This window comes from Fusarium oxysporum, chromosome 4 (assembly GCF_000149955.1).
Source record: "Fusarium oxysporum f. sp. lycopersici 4287 chromosome 4, whole genome shotgun sequence".
NCBI classification, from domain to species: Eukaryota; Fungi; Ascomycota; class Sordariomycetes; order Hypocreales; family Nectriaceae; genus Fusarium; species Fusarium oxysporum.
Window position 1 is genome coordinate 3,295,436 of NC_030989.1, and position 16,418 is coordinate 3,311,853.

General features: G+C 47.2%; 8 protein-coding genes and 1 non-coding gene across 10 annotated transcripts; 5 read left to right on the forward strand and 4 right to left on the reverse strand.

Annotated features, from left to right (window-relative positions):
* Positions 1 to 273: 273 nt before the first annotated feature.
* Positions 274 to 2,169, reverse strand: FOXG_04048 (uncharacterized protein). 2 transcript variants are annotated; one of them, XM_018381921.1, is made up of 4 exons: positions 1,748 to 2,169; positions 1,560 to 1,695; positions 841 to 1,513; positions 274 to 789 (listed from the first exon to the last, which is right to left on the reverse strand). In XM_018381921.1, exons 1-4 carry the CDS (start codon positions 1,862 to 1,864, stop codon positions 342 to 344), a joined length of 1,374 nt encoding a protein of 457 aa, XP_018238533.1. In that variant the 5' UTR covers positions 1,865 to 2,169; the 3' UTR covers positions 274 to 341. The 2 variants fall into 2 exon arrangements, with proteins under 2 accessions (XP_018238533.1, XP_018238534.1); XM_018381922.1 differs by having other exon boundaries at positions 841 to 1,695.
* Positions 2,170 to 3,030: 861 nt separating this feature from the next.
* FOXG_04049 (uncharacterized protein) lies at positions 3,031 to 5,613 on the forward strand. The gene is made up of 3 exons (XM_018381923.1): positions 3,031 to 3,934; positions 3,987 to 4,187; positions 4,243 to 5,613. The coding sequence occupies exons 1-3, from the start codon at positions 3,681 to 3,683 to the stop codon at positions 5,474 to 5,476; spliced, it is 1,689 nt and encodes a 562-aa protein (XP_018238535.1). The 5' UTR covers positions 3,031 to 3,680; the 3' UTR covers positions 5,477 to 5,613.
* A 187-nt stretch (positions 5,614 to 5,800) lies between these two features.
* FOXG_04050 (uncharacterized protein) lies at positions 5,801 to 6,739 on the reverse strand. The gene has a single exon (XM_018381924.1). The coding sequence runs from the start codon at positions 6,551 to 6,553 to the stop codon at positions 5,996 to 5,998; it is 558 nt and encodes a 185-aa protein (XP_018238536.1). The 5' UTR covers positions 6,554 to 6,739; the 3' UTR covers positions 5,801 to 5,995.
* Positions 6,740 to 8,601: 1,862 nt separating this feature from the next.
* Positions 8,602 to 9,021, reverse strand: FOXG_04051 (uncharacterized protein; the record flags this gene model as incomplete). Its single annotated transcript, XM_018381925.1, has 2 exons — positions 8,602 to 8,705; positions 8,760 to 9,021. The coding sequence occupies 2 exons, from the start codon at positions 9,019 to 9,021 to the stop codon at positions 8,602 to 8,604; spliced, it is 366 nt and encodes a 121-aa protein (XP_018238537.1).
* Positions 9,022 to 9,779: 758 nt separating this feature from the next.
* FOXG_18724 lies at positions 9,780 to 9,895 on the forward strand. The gene has a single exon (XR_001936370.1). It is a non-coding gene; the product is annotated as a 5S ribosomal RNA (ribosomal RNA).
* Positions 9,896 to 10,691: 796 nt separating this feature from the next.
* Positions 10,692 to 11,887, forward strand: FOXG_04052 (uncharacterized protein; the record flags this gene model as incomplete). Its single annotated transcript, XM_018381926.1, has 4 exons — positions 10,692 to 10,994; positions 11,046 to 11,396; positions 11,459 to 11,547; positions 11,671 to 11,887. 4 exons carry the CDS (start codon positions 10,692 to 10,694, stop codon positions 11,885 to 11,887), a joined length of 960 nt encoding a protein of 319 aa, XP_018238538.1.
* A 266-nt stretch (positions 11,888 to 12,153) lies between these two features.
* FOXG_04053 (uncharacterized protein) lies at positions 12,154 to 12,839 on the reverse strand. The gene has a single exon (XM_018381927.1). It carries the CDS (start codon positions 12,555 to 12,557, stop codon positions 12,183 to 12,185), a length of 375 nt encoding a protein of 124 aa, XP_018238539.1. The 5' UTR covers positions 12,558 to 12,839; the 3' UTR covers positions 12,154 to 12,182.
* Positions 12,840 to 13,741: 902 nt separating this feature from the next.
* FOXG_04055 (uncharacterized protein) lies at positions 13,742 to 14,814 on the forward strand. Its single transcript, XM_018381928.1, has 2 exons — positions 13,742 to 13,989; positions 14,046 to 14,814. Exons 1-2 carry the CDS (start codon positions 13,929 to 13,931, stop codon positions 14,429 to 14,431), a joined length of 447 nt encoding a protein of 148 aa, XP_018238540.1. The 5' UTR covers positions 13,742 to 13,928; the 3' UTR covers positions 14,432 to 14,814.
* Positions 14,815 to 14,928: 114 nt separating this feature from the next.
* FOXG_04056 (uncharacterized protein) lies at positions 14,929 to 16,371 on the forward strand. The gene is made up of 2 exons (XM_018381929.1): positions 14,929 to 15,071; positions 15,121 to 16,371. Exons 1-2 carry the CDS (start codon positions 15,015 to 15,017, stop codon positions 16,105 to 16,107), a joined length of 1,044 nt encoding a protein of 347 aa, XP_018238541.1. The 5' UTR covers positions 14,929 to 15,014; the 3' UTR covers positions 16,108 to 16,371.
* The last annotated feature ends 47 nt before the right edge of the window (positions 16,372 to 16,418 follow it).

A 16,418-nucleotide genomic window follows, 5' to 3' on the forward strand; every position in this document is an offset into this window, starting at 1 on the left:
AAATGGAACTGAGATTCTCCCGAAGATCAAGAGAATAATTAAAGACTAAAAAAGTCCGCGACTGTTCAGTTTCCAGTGGAAATTGCATGACCAAGCTTTCATTCAGACTGAGACTGTTTTCAAAGACATCACACTTACAATTAAGAGCAAACGTCTCTTACTCAAGATAAATGATTGCAACATCTATGAGACACCAGGTATAGGTATATGCCGGTTGGACAGTTATAGTTCATCAGTGACCTCGTTCACTCATCTCATTGAGATTGTCCAGGGCGACGAGCGAGGAAGTTAAAGTTTGTTATTTCTTTATTCATTAACATAGGAATTATTTATATATGACGTTAAAGAGACGTTTCCGACCTGACCTCTGACCTCGCACTCTTATGATCCATATCCTTCATATGAACCAAGTATGTCTCATCATTGTCTCCATATTCCACCTCATATGTCCTATGGCATTCAATGCCCACGGGGTCGACCCGTCTTTGTGATCGATCCGCTTGAGAAGTAGCATTTGTTCCAAGAGGAACACTACGATTGTGAGTGTTGCCAGGCGTTTGCTTGTTGCTCTTGCTGCCGTAGTTGTAGTAGCGTTGGGAAGTACCAAGAATCTTGGGGAATAGGCGGACGAGAAGAATTCGGAGGGACGGCATGCAGGCGCAGATGATACCGACGTTGCCTTCGATGGTGGACCATTTTGATACAGCGAGGTATTCCCAGGTTGCGTTGGAGGTTTTGACGCCGGCTTGGACAGTGGCGTGAAGACGAAGAATACTCATGATTGTAACACTTATAAATGTTAGTGAGTGAAGAGTCTAAGGTGGCAGGGAATGAACATACAAGATACCGACGCTGAACATCATGCCAACACCGATCTTCTTTCGCCAATCCAAGTTTAGTGACTTGAGTTGAGATAAGGGAATGCCAATGATCCAAACGTCGAGGGCGATGTTGATAGCGGCATTTGACCAAGTAACCGCGTTGATATCGGCACATTTGCCTTCATGTTGTCCATCCCACTTCAGCCAGAAGTAGTTGATAGGCCGACACTGGAAGATGGCCACGAAAATAAACACCAGCCCAAAGACAACCGTGAACGCAACAGTCCCCCAAAGTAACCTCCTGACATTCTGCGTCGGAAAGATTCTCAGGTAGAAGAACAGCATAGACAGCTTCAGAAACGTTTGCAGTGAGAAGTACATGATGGCCATGGTGTAGAAGAACATTCCGAACTGGGTGATCTGATCAGGTGTAACAGTCCAGATGTCGCGACCCATGCCGTTGGGAGCGAGACCACGAGAGTTGATGACGATGGAAGGAATGGCGACACACATTGTCAGTGCGATGAAGAGATCGTCAAGGCCGAGGGGGAGCTTCCAATAGAGCTTTGTGCCGAAGCGTTGGATGATGAAGATTCCTGTTATGATGGCCATGACTTCATTGAGGACTATGAATTGGGGTGAGTGGTCTCTGATTGGAGCGCCACATGCTGTGAGAGTAGCATTTTTCGTGCCTACCGATGTGAGTTGGTGCACGAGAAGAGACCAAGGTTAACATACTAAGGGCCTGTGGAATTGTACATGCGCGCATGACGCAGCCTTCGATGTCTTGTTGTAGTGCGGCATTAGTGCACATGCACTTCTGGTCTGTAAGTTCACATGTCGATCGCTCAACGGCCGACACGAAACAATTTGCCTAGGTCCCCGTCAGTCACAACTCACATGTGAAAGTCATGAAAAAAACTCACAGCACATTCCGGTAATGCAGACAAAGCAGAAGCAGCAGCAGAAGAAGACTCTTGTTGAGCAAAAGCCAGAGGCAGACCCGCAAGGCAAGCGAAGATAGCCCCACGCGGTAGCCGCATCGTAAAAAGCAAGATGATTGAGAAACAGATGGATCTGGGGATTGGGTGGGAGAGGGTGGACTGATATGTAGTTGCAGGGCTAGAAAAGATCGTCTGCAAGGGAACTTCAGCCCAGTTTTATGTCACTGCCCGAGCTGTGCTTCAGATTCGTACGTAAGTTCCGCGGTCAGACCCGCACAGACTGATCTGATTCAGTGTTTTGAGTCAGGAAAGACATGGTAATGGGGAAAAGACAAGTCAAGAACAGGCTGAATACGATTAAAACAAGGTGAGCCAAGGCGGAAGAGGAGGTCCCAAGGAACCGGATCAGGATGAACTTAATAAGTTTGGTTGATGACTTGCAGTGGATACGGCGTTATCATTGGGGACAAAAGGTCCATTACTTGGTGTCTGATATTGACAGGTTCGTTTACGGTGGCCGCGGAATGAAAGAGGGAGGTGTCACTACATCTGTAGTGGTGGGTGAAACGTGAAACCATCAATCGGTGGTCAGAACTCTAAAACCGGCACTTGAGCCGATGATCTTTTTTACTTTTTTACTTTTTTACTTTTTTACTTTACTCTACGGAACCAAGAAGCTGGTTTTCTACGACGATCGTGGGCTTTGATGGTCAAAGCAAAAAGAACAATGAAGATCACGCCTCGATATAGATTAAACATTTCAGATTCCCGAATCCTCCGAACTGGGGCCCGTAGATCACCACGAGTCTCCTCTTCAAGAACCACTCTCTTTACCTTTGCGCCCCTGCGATATCCACTAGACCCTCTTGGTGATGTATATCCGACATCAAACCGTGATATGGGTTCGCCTATTGCGCCACCGTTTGCCAAGCAGACTCACATTCTCCATTTAGGCAAGCCACTCGCCGCCAGTCTAGAAATAACTCAACGTTCATTCACCGTTTTGCGAGTTAAAGGGGGGGCTTTTCCTCTTTCTCCTCCCCTTCTCTTCAAAGGGGTCCGCGGTGTAGTGGGGAACGAGATGGAGAGACCCCTGAAGCTAAAGACGCTAGCTATAATGGCATCGGACCTTTTTCCAAGCAAAGATTGGTGAGAGGGCTGTGGCGAGTTGGAATGACCAGATGATGTTTCGGGGTGACAGCTGAGAAGGGGAATATATACCGTTTAGGTGCTGCGAGTATCATGCATTCATTAATTGGCGACCTCCTTGCTGAAACTCTCCTTGCGTGAGAATTTCTGCAGAATGGTCTAGCCCTGTAACTGCGGGACCCCGTGAAGATTCTGTCAAAAGTGGCGAATGTGGATGATTTTTTTTGCTTTGACTTTAGACTACTTGACTCAGAAGCAAATATCCATGAGCAAAATCCCCTCTGCGATCCGCAATGCCATCTCAACAGGTTTCTTGTAAAGATCATCCACACGTGGCTATGACTGGGTTCGTCGATTGCCAAGGCGGCTGGAGTCCGGCTGGAACAACCGGGATCAACATGGGTTTTTTTCTTCTTTCATATTTAATCTCCGGCGCTTGGAACCCTTCTCTACCTCGGGTAACTCGGCTATCAGAACCCCATATAGGTCCCCCTGGCATGTTAATGCACATCCCCCATGAGGGACCTGCCAAGAAGGGTTATTCGCGCGGGAGGGCAGCATGGCATTGCAGAGTCAAAGATGAACCAACAATCAACAAAGCTTGCTAGTGCGCGGTGAGAGCTGAAGGATCTAGAGCCTGCACTTCGTGGACTGTAGATTGCAGGAACAGGGGCTTGTAAATGCTAAATTCTCGTGAATAAATACTCATTCTGTCCCGCCTAACCACGCCACTTTGTCACTCATTCCGCTCCAAACTACCCTCAAAATGAAGTCCTTCGTCTCCTTGGCGCTTCTGCCTCTAGCACTTCTCATCGATAGCTCCAGCGCCACAAACACTAGCTGTCGCTGCCTCCCAAGCGACAATTGCTGGCCTGCCGATAGCGTCTGGGCCAAGTTCAACAGCACCGTCAGTGGCGCTCTCATCAAGACTGTCCCCCTTGGCTCGCCATGCCACGATCCCAACTACGACGAGGCGGCTTGCGCTGCCGTCAAGGATTCGTGGAAGTGGCCCATGACACAGTAGGTTTTCCAATCTTTCTACCGCAGAACGCCACAAATTAACCAGAAACAGCATCGAGACTTCATCGTCGGTGATGCAGAATTGGTTCGCCAATCAGAGCTGTGACGCTTTCACCGCGGAGGAGAAACCCTGCACCCTTGGAAACTACGTGAGCTACGCCGTCAAGGTCTCGAATGCTCGCCAAGTAGCTGCCGCCGTTCAATTCGCAAACTACTACAACATCCGGCTAGTCGTCCGAAACACGGCTCATGAGTACGTTGCACCCCAGATTAAAGTTCGATAACCTTATTAACTTTATCGTTTTTAGCTACTTTGGTCGATCTACTGGTGCTGGCGGCCTCGCTATCTGGACTCATCATCTCAAGAACACTGAGGTTGTTCAATGGGCTGACAAGACTTACAACGGCCCTGCTTTCAAGCTTGGTGCTGGTATCCAGGGCTTTGATAGTGTTGAGTATGCTGACTCTCAGGGTCTTACCAGTGTCCCTGGTGAGTGTCCCACTGTAGGCCTTGCTGGCTTCACTCTGGGCGGTGGTCACTCTCCTCTCAGCTCCAGCTACGGTCTTGGTGCTGATAACACCCTCGAGTTTGAGGTTGTCACCGCTGCTGGTCGTATTGTCCGTGCCTCTGCCACCGAGAACAGTGACCTTTACTGGGCTCTTAGCGGTGGTGGTGGTGCTAGCTTTGGTATCGTCACTTCTATGACTGTTCGAGCTCACAAGACCACTACCATTGGTGGTGCCACTCTTACGCTGGTTGCTGGGACTGACAAGGATGTCTTCTACGATGCTGTCACCAAGTTCCACGAGCTTCTGCCAGCCATGATTGATCACGACGCTACAGTCACCTACATCCTCACCAGCGCTTATCTCTCCATCAAGCCTGTCACCATCGCCAACTCCACTGGCGACTATGTCCGTGATGAGGTTCTCGCTCCTTTCACAGCTTACCTCTCCAAGGCCGGCCTCACGCCCACCGTCTCATACACCACCCTGAGCTTCCGCGACCACTACGAGCTCTACAATGGCCCTCTGCCCGGTGGCCACCTGGAGGCCTCTCAGTTCCAGTTCGGCGGTCGTCTCATTCCCCGATCCGTTCTTGAGACTAACAACGTTGCTTTCAACAAGGCCCTCCGCAGCCTTGGTACCGCTGGTGTTCTCGTCGCTGGTAGCAGTGGCAAGTTCGAGAGCTACCCTGGCGTCTCCAATGGTGTCCCTTCATACTGGCGCAAGGCCGCTATTTCCCTGCAGATTGGAACTCTCTGGGACTCTACTCGCTGGGCTGACATGATCGCTGATCAGAAGAAGATCACCGAGGTTTACATGCCCCAGCTTAAGGCTGTTACTCCCGGCAGTGGCACCTACATGAACGAGGCTGACTTCAACGAGCCTGATTGGAAGAACGTTTTCTACGGCACTAACTGGGACCGTCTGAATGCTATCAAGAGGAAGTGGGATCCTAACTCCTTCTTCTATAACTTCAAGGGTGTTGGAAGTGAGGCTTGGACTGTGGCCAATGATGGTCGCATGTGCAGGGCGTAAGACTTGTAATGACTTCTATTAGCACATATTTCAATTGTATCATACAATTTAGCATTCATAACTTGCATAGCATGTGGTATTAGCATTCAACGGGGTATATATTATTAGAGTTCTTAAAGACACCTATTTTGATACAGGTTTATTCTTCATGTGATATGTTTCTGAATAGTATTCTACAATGAGACTGAGGGATAGTAAAGGAATTATGACATTTCAATGGCTAACCCGATTCATCAAAGCCGAATGTTACCGTGCAAGCTGTAGTCATATATGCCACACTCATCGCATTTTGTCGTAGCAACAGATCAAGTTTAACATACGTAATATGAGTGAAAGAACAATCTATTGAAGTCTGAATATATATATCTCGAAAAGAATGAAGGAGATGTAAGAGGTAAATGCAATCCCAGCCCGAATCCTATTCTATCCCGTATGTCACCACCACCTCTTCGCTAATGTAAAGCCGATATCCGTAAGAAAGCGCTGTGCTAATGCCTGACACCTCATATTCTAACTAACTTAGAAGCCGCCGTTAGGGTTGGGGTTAGGAATGACCTGTCCACCCTGCTGAACAGGAGGGATGACCGACTTGACAGTCTCAGCAGCAAGCTCCTTGTGTCTTCGGAGGCTGAAGTCCTGGTTATCAAAGTTCTGGTTGATGACACCAACCATGCCGTTTTGGCAGTGGTCTCCCATCTGCTGAGCACAGTAGTACCAGATAGGCTTGGAGTCCTCAACCACAATCTGGAAGACATCAGGAGCCTGGCCCTCCTGGGTAGGGAAGTTGAAGCCGGCGAAGAAACCGCTGCCGTCGGCGAGAGGTTCGCAGGGCTCGCCGAAACTGGATTGGGCGACGGTGTGGTTCTTGGGGAGGAAGTGCCACTCGACAACGTCGCCGACTTCAGCGACGACGTTGTCGGGGTCGAAGCGGAGACCACCGAGGCCGGCGTTGACGGAGTGGGTTACACCGGTGAGAGTGACGGTCTTGTCGGGTGTTGAGCGGACGGTCTTGGAGGCGGGTGCCGCGGAGACAGTGGCGGCGAGGAGGAGAGTAGCGGAGACGATCTTGGAGAACATTTTGATGGTTTATGAGTTATGAAGTTGAAAGTGAGGTGAAAGAGTTGTTGAGTAGTGTGAAAGTGTAAGTTGTTTGATTGTTAGTGTTGTTGTGATAATGATAAAAATATTGCCAGTAGACCGGATATCTCCTTCATTATATAGAAAATTGAATCTATCTAAAATCTATTTCAAATTCATCAAAGTCATCATCATCATCACAGTGTAACTCATCTCTCTGTGCCACCGCCTCAGCTGGGAATAGCAACCAGCTGTCCAACTCAGCCATCCCCGGAAGAGCTCTCCTCCGAGACCTGTCAAGCCGGGATTTTCTCTGTCCCCATTGGCCAAAACATGATTCTAGCATGGCTGAGGGGAGCTGACTGTTTCTCGGCATTTAGTGAGCTGTAAGCGTGGTTTACACTAGCCCCCAAAGACTGCGCCTCAACGTGGAATGAATGATGAGATTCTTATTTTTATCTGAGTAAGAGGATTCCTATTGGTTGGAGGCATGAGGGTGCTTTTTGACAAGCTGCTTATGTTTCAAGCCATGGGATTTGTTTGTGCGATGCTGGTGCTTGTCAAGTCGGGGAAGCTTACTTTGCATGGTGATGCCTGTATTGCCGACTATCCGAATACCATGCTTTTCTTTCTTCCAGTGAAGAGCTTATATTAAAATTGCAAGAGACCTTGATTGAACAGGTTCGGCCGCTTCGGGTTTGACGACATCCGGCGCTATAATTGTCAAAGCTTTCTATACCGTCGGGCATAACAATCTCACTCAGCGGTGTCCTTGCCTTCATAGCGCCAAGCTCTTGGATTGCCCCCGATGCTCAATAAGCCAAAAAATTCCCTAACGGAAGGTAAAATCTCAAGGATACTCACCCAAGTACCAAAAATCAGAACGTGGCGATCACGCTGGGACAGCATCGCATGGAATTGACAATTCTGGTTAAGTGGCGCGGCCCCCATATTATTAGCATCAAACCTAAGAACACAGAATCTTTGACCCAATGGGGATGTCTCTCTTTAATGCACGGCATATGTGTGGTGGCAGTGACCAAAGTCCTTTCTCAGCATAAGTGCAGTTCTGAGTTGGACAGCGGGTTGACGTGTTGTCAGCATTGCTGCATGGTTGTTAAAACGCAACAGCTTGAACCAATAGCACCAAACTCATTACTCTATCCCTACCTACTGAAGGTAAAATCATGTGCATGGTGAGATAAGAATAAATAAACCACCAGCGTGCTGCGAAAAGTATGCCATGACAAGTTCTGGGTCAGGGTTAGAATGGCCAGTATGAATCATCCCATCAAGCCATCATAATCAGATGAAACGAATCACATTAGTCCATTGTGGCCTCGAGTCCCAGTAGCTCCGTACGCGTTCTAAGTTTAGTGTTATCTTGGCCGTCGGGGCTCAGCCTCACGGAAACTCAAGCATTACACTTGTAACGCATCATCCATACATAACCCCGCAGTATGTCATATTCGACTCCCAATCACAGAACGGGTGGCTTCCTCTTACTATCTTGAATCGCTGGTTGACTAAATATATCGGACCTCGATATAATTAACCAGACCTCTCAGTAGGATTAAACCGCTTCATGTTTTGTCTTGGTTATACAAGGATCCCTCGTCTCATTCTAATAACACTGCCATCGAGGATATCGAAATAGGCCACGCGGGGATAACACTATACTTATGCAAGTAGACTCATTAAGCAATCACTTGACACCACTTCTGATCCCTTAAACCGTTGTGGAGATAGACTGGCTGCCCAGGAAGGCTCTTTCGAGTCTGGAAGTACATTCTGCCCTTTAGAAGCGGAAACTGGAATGAAAGATGTACTAAAAGCGGTTAAGTTGATATCCTTGTCATGTAAGTTATATGTTTTACCGGTAGTTCAAATTGAGAACGCTGAAAACGTGAACTGCATCCTTGAATATCTTCTCGGACCAGCTGACCGAGTCCCTGTCCATCGCCTATGAGTCAAGGCATAGAGGATTTGACAGTTTATCCACTTACATTTTGTTGATCGCAATGACCAATCTTTCTCGTGGCAGAAGCTCACCACTTGACAATAGAGCTGCCAATTTCGTCGCCGATGCGGCCCAGGGTCAATAAATCTGAGCCATCAACGACCCAAATAGCAACGTCAGGCGTTTGACTTTCTGGAAAGAATCTGTCAGTAATAAGCTAAGTGAATAAGGAGTTTGATGGCATACTCTCAACTTCAAAGAGGCCCGATGAAGCATGGAAACATAGAGGCTGCCCTCTCTTCTCAAAGAATGTCACGATGTCTCCATACTGAATTCCTTTCCGTTCCAGCTCCTCCAATTGTGGCAGTCCAAGCCCGCACCATTGAGAGTTAGCATAGCAACTTCCAATCAAGAAAATAATAAACGATACCATATAAATCAGGCAGCCGACAAGAGTCTTCTTACCAGCTCCGGCATCGCCTAGTACGCTCAGTGATCTCAAGGTCATGTTCTAGGGTGCGGAACGGCAACGCGATGGAAATAACTGTCGCGTGATAAAAGGCGATTTGCATGAAGGATAAGCCAAGGCGGGGTAATCTAGAACATAAACTAGAGCCAGTCAGCTTCAATTCGATTGGACAATGTTTGCTTTTTCATGTCGTGAACCAACAGCTTTATGTTTGCCCAGGATGAATCAGCAGGCAGCCACGGACGCATCGTGCTCTTGGGACCTGGACCTACAATGCATGATTCAAGCACTTTGTAGCAGAATGTTTGGTTGCGTTGGCAATGGTTGTGGCAGCTGGTAGCGATTCCTGGACTCAGCTTTAGTCGGAAAAACTTGATCTACTTGGTGTGTTTCCCAGGATCATGAACTATCAATATCATGAACTATGTGTCGATGCTTGAAACCCTAAATCATTGCAGTGAGAAAGAGAAATAGTTATCGAGAAAAAGGACTGTTCAATCATGATAGATTTTATTTGTTTGTACCCTTTAATATATGTGTATTGTGACTATGAAGTTCGTTGACGATTGAACTATGATGAACAAGTAGAATCTCTTGGTCTTGACAGGTGCAGCAGAAACAGGCAACCACGATAAAGGTTGTCTATTGGCATATCTTTACAAAGAAACCGTCGTAGCTTTAATATAAGGCTTGCTCCCAAAGCCATCGCTCAGAAGCTGTTCCAGGTACAGAAATATGGTTATGTGAGCTGTAAAGGCTGCTGACTTGAGGCGAATATGCTTCACCCTCTATCACATACGACCATAGCTCGTAGAAAATACGGGATCCCGTCTGCTCTCCCATAGTCAAGCTGCGAAGCGCTGGATTAGTAGTTGGGTCGGTGATGACCAGCGAATCCCCGGTGTTGTATGTTTTTTTTGTGTTGAAACTAATTTTTGCTAGTCCCCACGATATCCACCTCAGCAAACCAACTTCCTTCGTAGATGGGTAGTTCAAGACCACTGGAAACATCACTGTTTGAAGGAGGCTTTTGTGAATAATAGTTCATTCTAAGTATATATGCTAAACAGATTCTCCAGCTCTTGTGTTATCGAGATCCATCGACATGGTTGATCCTGGCAAATATTAGGAATGTCCTCGGCCACCGCCGTCAAATCACTGCTGCTTACTGAGATAATCCAATTATGGTCATCATGGGTCTGTTTGCGCCATAAGGGTCTCGGTGTTTTTCAATAGCAATATTCCTTGCATCTAGAAACAGTGAGATTCGACTGTTTCTTTAAAAGATGTCAATGCTGTACTTACTGTTTACCCGAGCACCAGAAATGAGTATACCCACCGACAGAGTGATTAGATGTAGATTAAGTAAAGGCTATATTGAACACAGAAGATAAGTAGTACTCTTAGAGTTCTAAAGTAACCGTATCCCAAACAACTCGTACGTCACCAGCAGTTCGTGGCCTGCCCGTCAGCATACTAAGTGCTCGCCAGGAATTTTGATGAAATACATGCATACCTTGAGGTCGTGCTCGCTTTTGAATCAAATATTTATGTTACTCTCCGCGTGATTCTGATATTATACGGTTGTGAAAGATCTCAAGTACGAAGCCCCGCACTTCCATGTGACTTGATGAGCACTTTTACCACCCATTGGCCATTGCCGACTCGGCGACTGGTAATATAAAAAGTCTCTAGCACCTAAATTTGCCATGGCATCCCGTCCAAGCCCAACTTCAGAACGTCCAACTTATTTGGACGTACTGGACAATGAACATCGGAAGGTACTCGAAAGAGCTGTGAGGAACCTCCTGAGCACGGAGGTAGCCGAGGTTATATACGCCCAGATTCTTGATGGACTTCCCACTGAAAAGTCTCTGAGAGACAGTTCTGACTATGTTAAAGATCATCCCGTTCATAGCATCCAACACACCGAGATTTGCCCCAGATATGTAGAGAAAGCCCGCGACTTTAGCAATCAGTTTGACTTATCACAGCTACAAATAAAGTTCAAAGTGAGTCTCCGATTTCAGAGAGTTCCGTGTATGGCACTCATACTTGCTTAGACAATCAAAGCCTTTGAAGATGCACTACCAGGCTCAGAACAATTCAGTCTTCGACTGATCGAACTCGTTGCCGTGGCTTGTCATGAGATCGGCGCTCATCTCTTTGATCTCGATGACGGTGCTCACAAGCACAAAGTCTACGAAGAATGGAGGCAAACTGTACTAGAAGAAAAAGAACGCAGGGTTGAGTCACAACGATACTATGATCCTCCTCCTATCGCCTTTTGCCATCGAGCATATCGATATCCTGAGCAGTATCCAAAAGGTTTAGCTGATGTTGCTGGCTATTGGGCTGAGTCTAAAATCCTCGGTGGTGTCGTTGTATTCGACCGTGGTGAGACTGAGCAAGAGGTATGATATTTTGATTCTTGATTATACAGACCAAAAGCTGACAATAATTTCGCTTGGAACAGTGCAATGCCATGTGGATCCATGGAGACCTGATTAGAGGCCCGAGAACTCTCTACTCACCTACCAAGGAACAATTCGATGCCTTGACCAGGTTCCTCACTAACCCATTAGAGGAAGGTTTAACATGCCCATTTCCTATACATGGAGCAAGCGTTAATAGACCACGATGGCATCCATATCACGCATTCGCATAGTATCACATCTTCCGTGATAGGTATGAGAGGAAGCTTCCGCCAAACCCACCACAACCAGGCTGCGTTGAGGATGGGATGGACTGGCCAGATCTTGACGATCGGCGTATTCTTCTGCTGGGGGGATTTTCTAACGCTCAAGGCGAGCCATACGTCAATGACGACGAGTATGCTGCGGCTACAGTGGGGATCAAAAACATCACGCCTTCTTCGCCTCTTTGGCGACCATCTGAAATCTAAATTGAAGCTTAAAGCGGCAATTATTGGGTGTCAAGAGGCAAACGTGGGATACAAGTTATGGTCTCGAGATGATACACGAAATTTGGAGCAACATCACAAGAAATGAGTGAATAGGTCTATTCTCAGCAGTCAAAGGAATTGATACGTTTCATTATGGTGAGAATTTGAGAAAATAAACTGGTCAAAGAGCAAGCTAAGTTCATCATAAACTATGCTAAATATATACCAGCAAGCTAGATTTATCATAAACTACCCCCAAGATACCATAAGCAAGCGAATTTCATCATAAATGATCCTAAAGATATCCTAATACTACCTTAGCCTTTTTATCACTTGGGATACTCAAGCTCTCAGCCACAAGTCTCAACCGCAAATAACACATCTGGCTAATACCCCTCGCGTAGCTTTTAACAACTACATCCACACACACCAGGCAGAACACAGTTCTTTCCACAGCCATATTGAAGTCCATTTGTTCCGCAGTCCTCCCACTTGCACCTGGCCCACGGCCCGACCCCTCCGGCCGTAGCGGTCCAGCACCATTTGCCGCTCCCTTTCTCACCGCAGCTCTTCCAGCAGTACTTGTCTGAACACCCGCACGGTGCTTTTTAGTAGCAGCGCCTCTTTTGGAAGAGCTTGGAAGCACCCGTTGGGGTTGTATCAGGGACATCCCCTTCCTCGAAGGGGGCTAGAGAGGCTCCCTCGGCGGAATCAAGGGTGCGGTTGCGGCCGAGGGGATGATCGGCGCAGAGGCGAAGATCCGAGGGCTCTACACCATCAGGAGTCTTCCGGGGGTGGCCTGGAGAATTCCGAGATCTCCACAAACAGCTTCGGCACCCGAGATAGTGGAAGATACAGCAGAAATCAGGGTTGAGTAGGCGAGAACGAGAATAGCGCTGTCGTATTTCATCGTGACTGATGAATGTCAATTGAAGGTAGAACGTGTTTGAGTAGTAGATGTGTTATTTGCAGTTGAGACTTGTGGCTGAGAGCTTATATCAGCACAGAGAACTTTGTGTTTGAGCAGTGAAAAGGTGCTTGAACGGGAGCTGTTGCGGTTGAGTTGCATTAAAGCCTGAGGGTTATCCAGGATTATTTATACTTATTGCAAAGAGTTTTATTCCAGAGGAGAAGAGCACTGGCATCTGCTCACCAATATCAATTTGAGGCAGTACAGTAAGCATGAGAAGCCCTGTTAATGTTGTTGGGGGCTATGACGCCCCGCAACCGAACGTCGCTCAAGGCTCAGAGGCTCATGCATCCCTGATATGATGAATGATGGTGGTGTATTATCATTGTTGAACAAGAGACCAACTCTTTGCATGCCTTTGCTAACCCGTTCACGATTAGTGATCTACAGAGAATTAGGAGCCGTGGAAAACTCGTTTACTACAAGAGGTTAATTGAATGATCAGACATACTATGAAATCCAAGTGGCAGTCTCGTACAAAGAGTTCAAGAGCAAGATGGATAGCTAGTGTGAAGTTGTATGGTGACTTAGCCGCTTATCATGCCTCCAGCGAAAGGAGTAATCGCCGTAGGAATCACCACAGAAGCCGAACCATTCATACATCCATGAGTTGCCTATTCGGGTTTGCCAGTTTAGAACGAGCGGAATATACGAGTAATATGCCTCTGTAAGCGAATGACCCTGGTGAGCCAAGACGGTCTGGATCGCATATGTGTCTCACTTAGTTGACAGCAAATGAAGCTTTGCGCAAAATTCACAGGGGAACGGAACCTTCTGAACAAATCATGGTTCTGGAGTACAATGCGACCAATTGGCAGTCAGGTATCAACCAACATGATATGATCATGAGAACGTGATCACAGCCAATAACCAACAGTCAACAACGCCGCATTCGGACATAGTACCTGATATTCTGATAGCGAGGATACCGATCAAACCGCGAAATTAAATATATTCATTTCAACTTAACTCGTGGCCACCCCGCTGCTTCCCATCTTTTCAAAAACACCAAACCTTGCCTCTTCGTTCGCAGCCATCACAGGATTCTACTTGCTTCATTTTCCATCCAAAATGTTCGTTTCAAGGTCCGCCATTGTTGGCCTACTGCTGCCTTCAGCATCCGCTGTTTCACGTAAGTGTATACCAAGATTCAACCTCTTTCCAGTGAGGTATTAACTTAGGGAATAGTCACATACAGCAAACTCTATGACAACAACTCGATCCCTGTTAGCCAACTGGCTTGCTACAAAAACGGCCTTATCATGGATGGGCAGCCAGAATGGCAAACTATTGGGGACATCCCGCATTCGATCACCGGTCTTGAACAAGTCGATGGACCAGATTCTCCCCTTTGCGGTTCCTGCTGGATACTTACATATGGTGAAACTTCCAGACCCGTGCTTATCCTAGATAGCGCAAAGGAGGGGTTCGTATCGAGTCTTGATGCATTGAACTGGCTTACGGGTAACAAGGGCGAAGAGCTTGGAAAAGTCGAGGTGAAGACTACTAAGGTTGATCGCACGAATTGTGGCTTTCCCCTGAGGAGATACATAAGGGACTCTGATGTGTCTTAATGGTTTTTACTTGGCATCTGCCTCGCAAATAGTTTCTTGGAGGGCATCTTTTGCCGTCTCTTCTCATCATCATCCTGGGTTCAATCTTTTACTGTCAGTTGGATCCCGAAGCGAATCGAATAGTGCTTAGCTAGTGATGTGTTCTGAGAGAATTGGCATACTTATAAAGCCTAGTCGTAGGTAGCAGTAGTACTAGAAAGCACGGTTAATTGTCGCCCTATAATTATCATTCAATGAGGCTGAACTACACCCTAAGCTCCTCCGAGAGATCCGAGCCTAGAGCTCTCATTTCGGCACGGAAGCTATATAAAAGGAACGGAAAGAAATACAGCAACGGTTAGATCGTCGCAATTAAATAGGACGGCCTACGTTGTAAGTGGTGGATGATTTATGAAACAGAACCTTGCAGACAGCCGTACTTTGCCTATTTAGGCGATTCGGATAGTGTCTGCCGAAATCTCCAGGGTTGATCAGGAGATCGGAGAAAGTATATAAAAGACAAAGTATCCTTATTGATTGCGTTAACGGTATTGTTCGTTATTGAATACGCTGTTGCCTGTTCAGATATCACGTCACGGACAAGATGAAGGTGGCTGTATTGACCCTTTTTATGACCGCTGTGTCGGCCGCCTCACTCCCTGTAAGTCTCGCCATCGTTAACAAGAGGCACTACTAATCTTTGGGTGCAGAGCTATAGATTTGTCGGAAGAGTCAACCCGGCGACTAAGCAGCTCACATGGCCGAGCACTGGAGTGGCCTTCACATTCAAGGGAACTACCGCTAGTATCAAGATCGACGGCATCACCGGGACATCAAGCGCAGATTTGATCATCGACGGCGGCAGTCCAATTCTCATTAAAAATGTAGAGGGAACTTCGATCTCGACTCCAAAGCTCACAAAGGGTACCCATACCGTTGAGCTTCGCAAACGATCAGAAGCCTCTTTCGGTGTCTTCCGAGTTACCGGCGTCAACACGGATGGCCAACTGCTCGAGGATGTGGCGCCAAAGCGCAAGATTGAGATCATTGGCGACTCCATCACCGTTGGATACGGTCTTGATGGCGTTCTGCCTTGTGTCGACTCAGCCGTTCTGCAGAACAATGGCAAAACATACGGTGCCGTGGCAGCGAGAGCTTTGAAGGCGGATTATAGTGTCGTCGCCTGGAGCGGCAAGGGCCTTATCCGCAACTATGCCCAGAACCCCCCTGATACTTCACCAACTATGCCAGTTCTCTACACGCGCTACGGGGCCAACGACGCCGACAACAGTTTCACGTTCCCTAGTTCATGGGTTCCTGATGCTGTGGTGATCAACCTGGGCACAAATGACTTCAGCTACCTAAACGTGCGCCAGCCAGTCAACCCTGCCGATCTCACCAAAGCCCTGGTCAAGCTGGTCAAGAGCATACAGCCACACTATCCAAAGGCTCAGTTCTTCTTTGTTTCTTCCCCGCTCCTCAGCGATAGCTACCCCACTGCAGCTGATGCGCAGAAGTCCACACATGTCAAAGTTCTTAAGGACGCTATGCAGCAGCTGACTGGTGTCAAGACCCATCTGGTTGATTGGCCTACTCAGGGTTCTGATGCAGGATGTGACTATCACCCTAATGCTGCAACGCAAGCCAAGGGTGGCGCACTTCTGGAGGCCTCTATTAAGTCAGCTCTAGGATGGTGAGTGCCGAAAGACAGTGGTAAGCGATTATGAAAAGGCAAATTGGTATCGGGTAAGGTTTCTTTAGCTCCGAGTGAAGTCAGATAAGATGAAAGTGATGGATGAATGGAAAGCTACTCACTCTTATAAATAAACGATTGGCATGATTTTCTTACTGGCAATTTCTAGCAAAACTATAGTATATCAGCTCGTATAACAACTATTTTCATAACCTGATCATATCTCTACATAGCCTCGTTTGTGCATATTATCCTTGCAATATTTATCCAGTCACATCATGCAGGCGGGGCTATATTGCACTGGTCCAACATGAC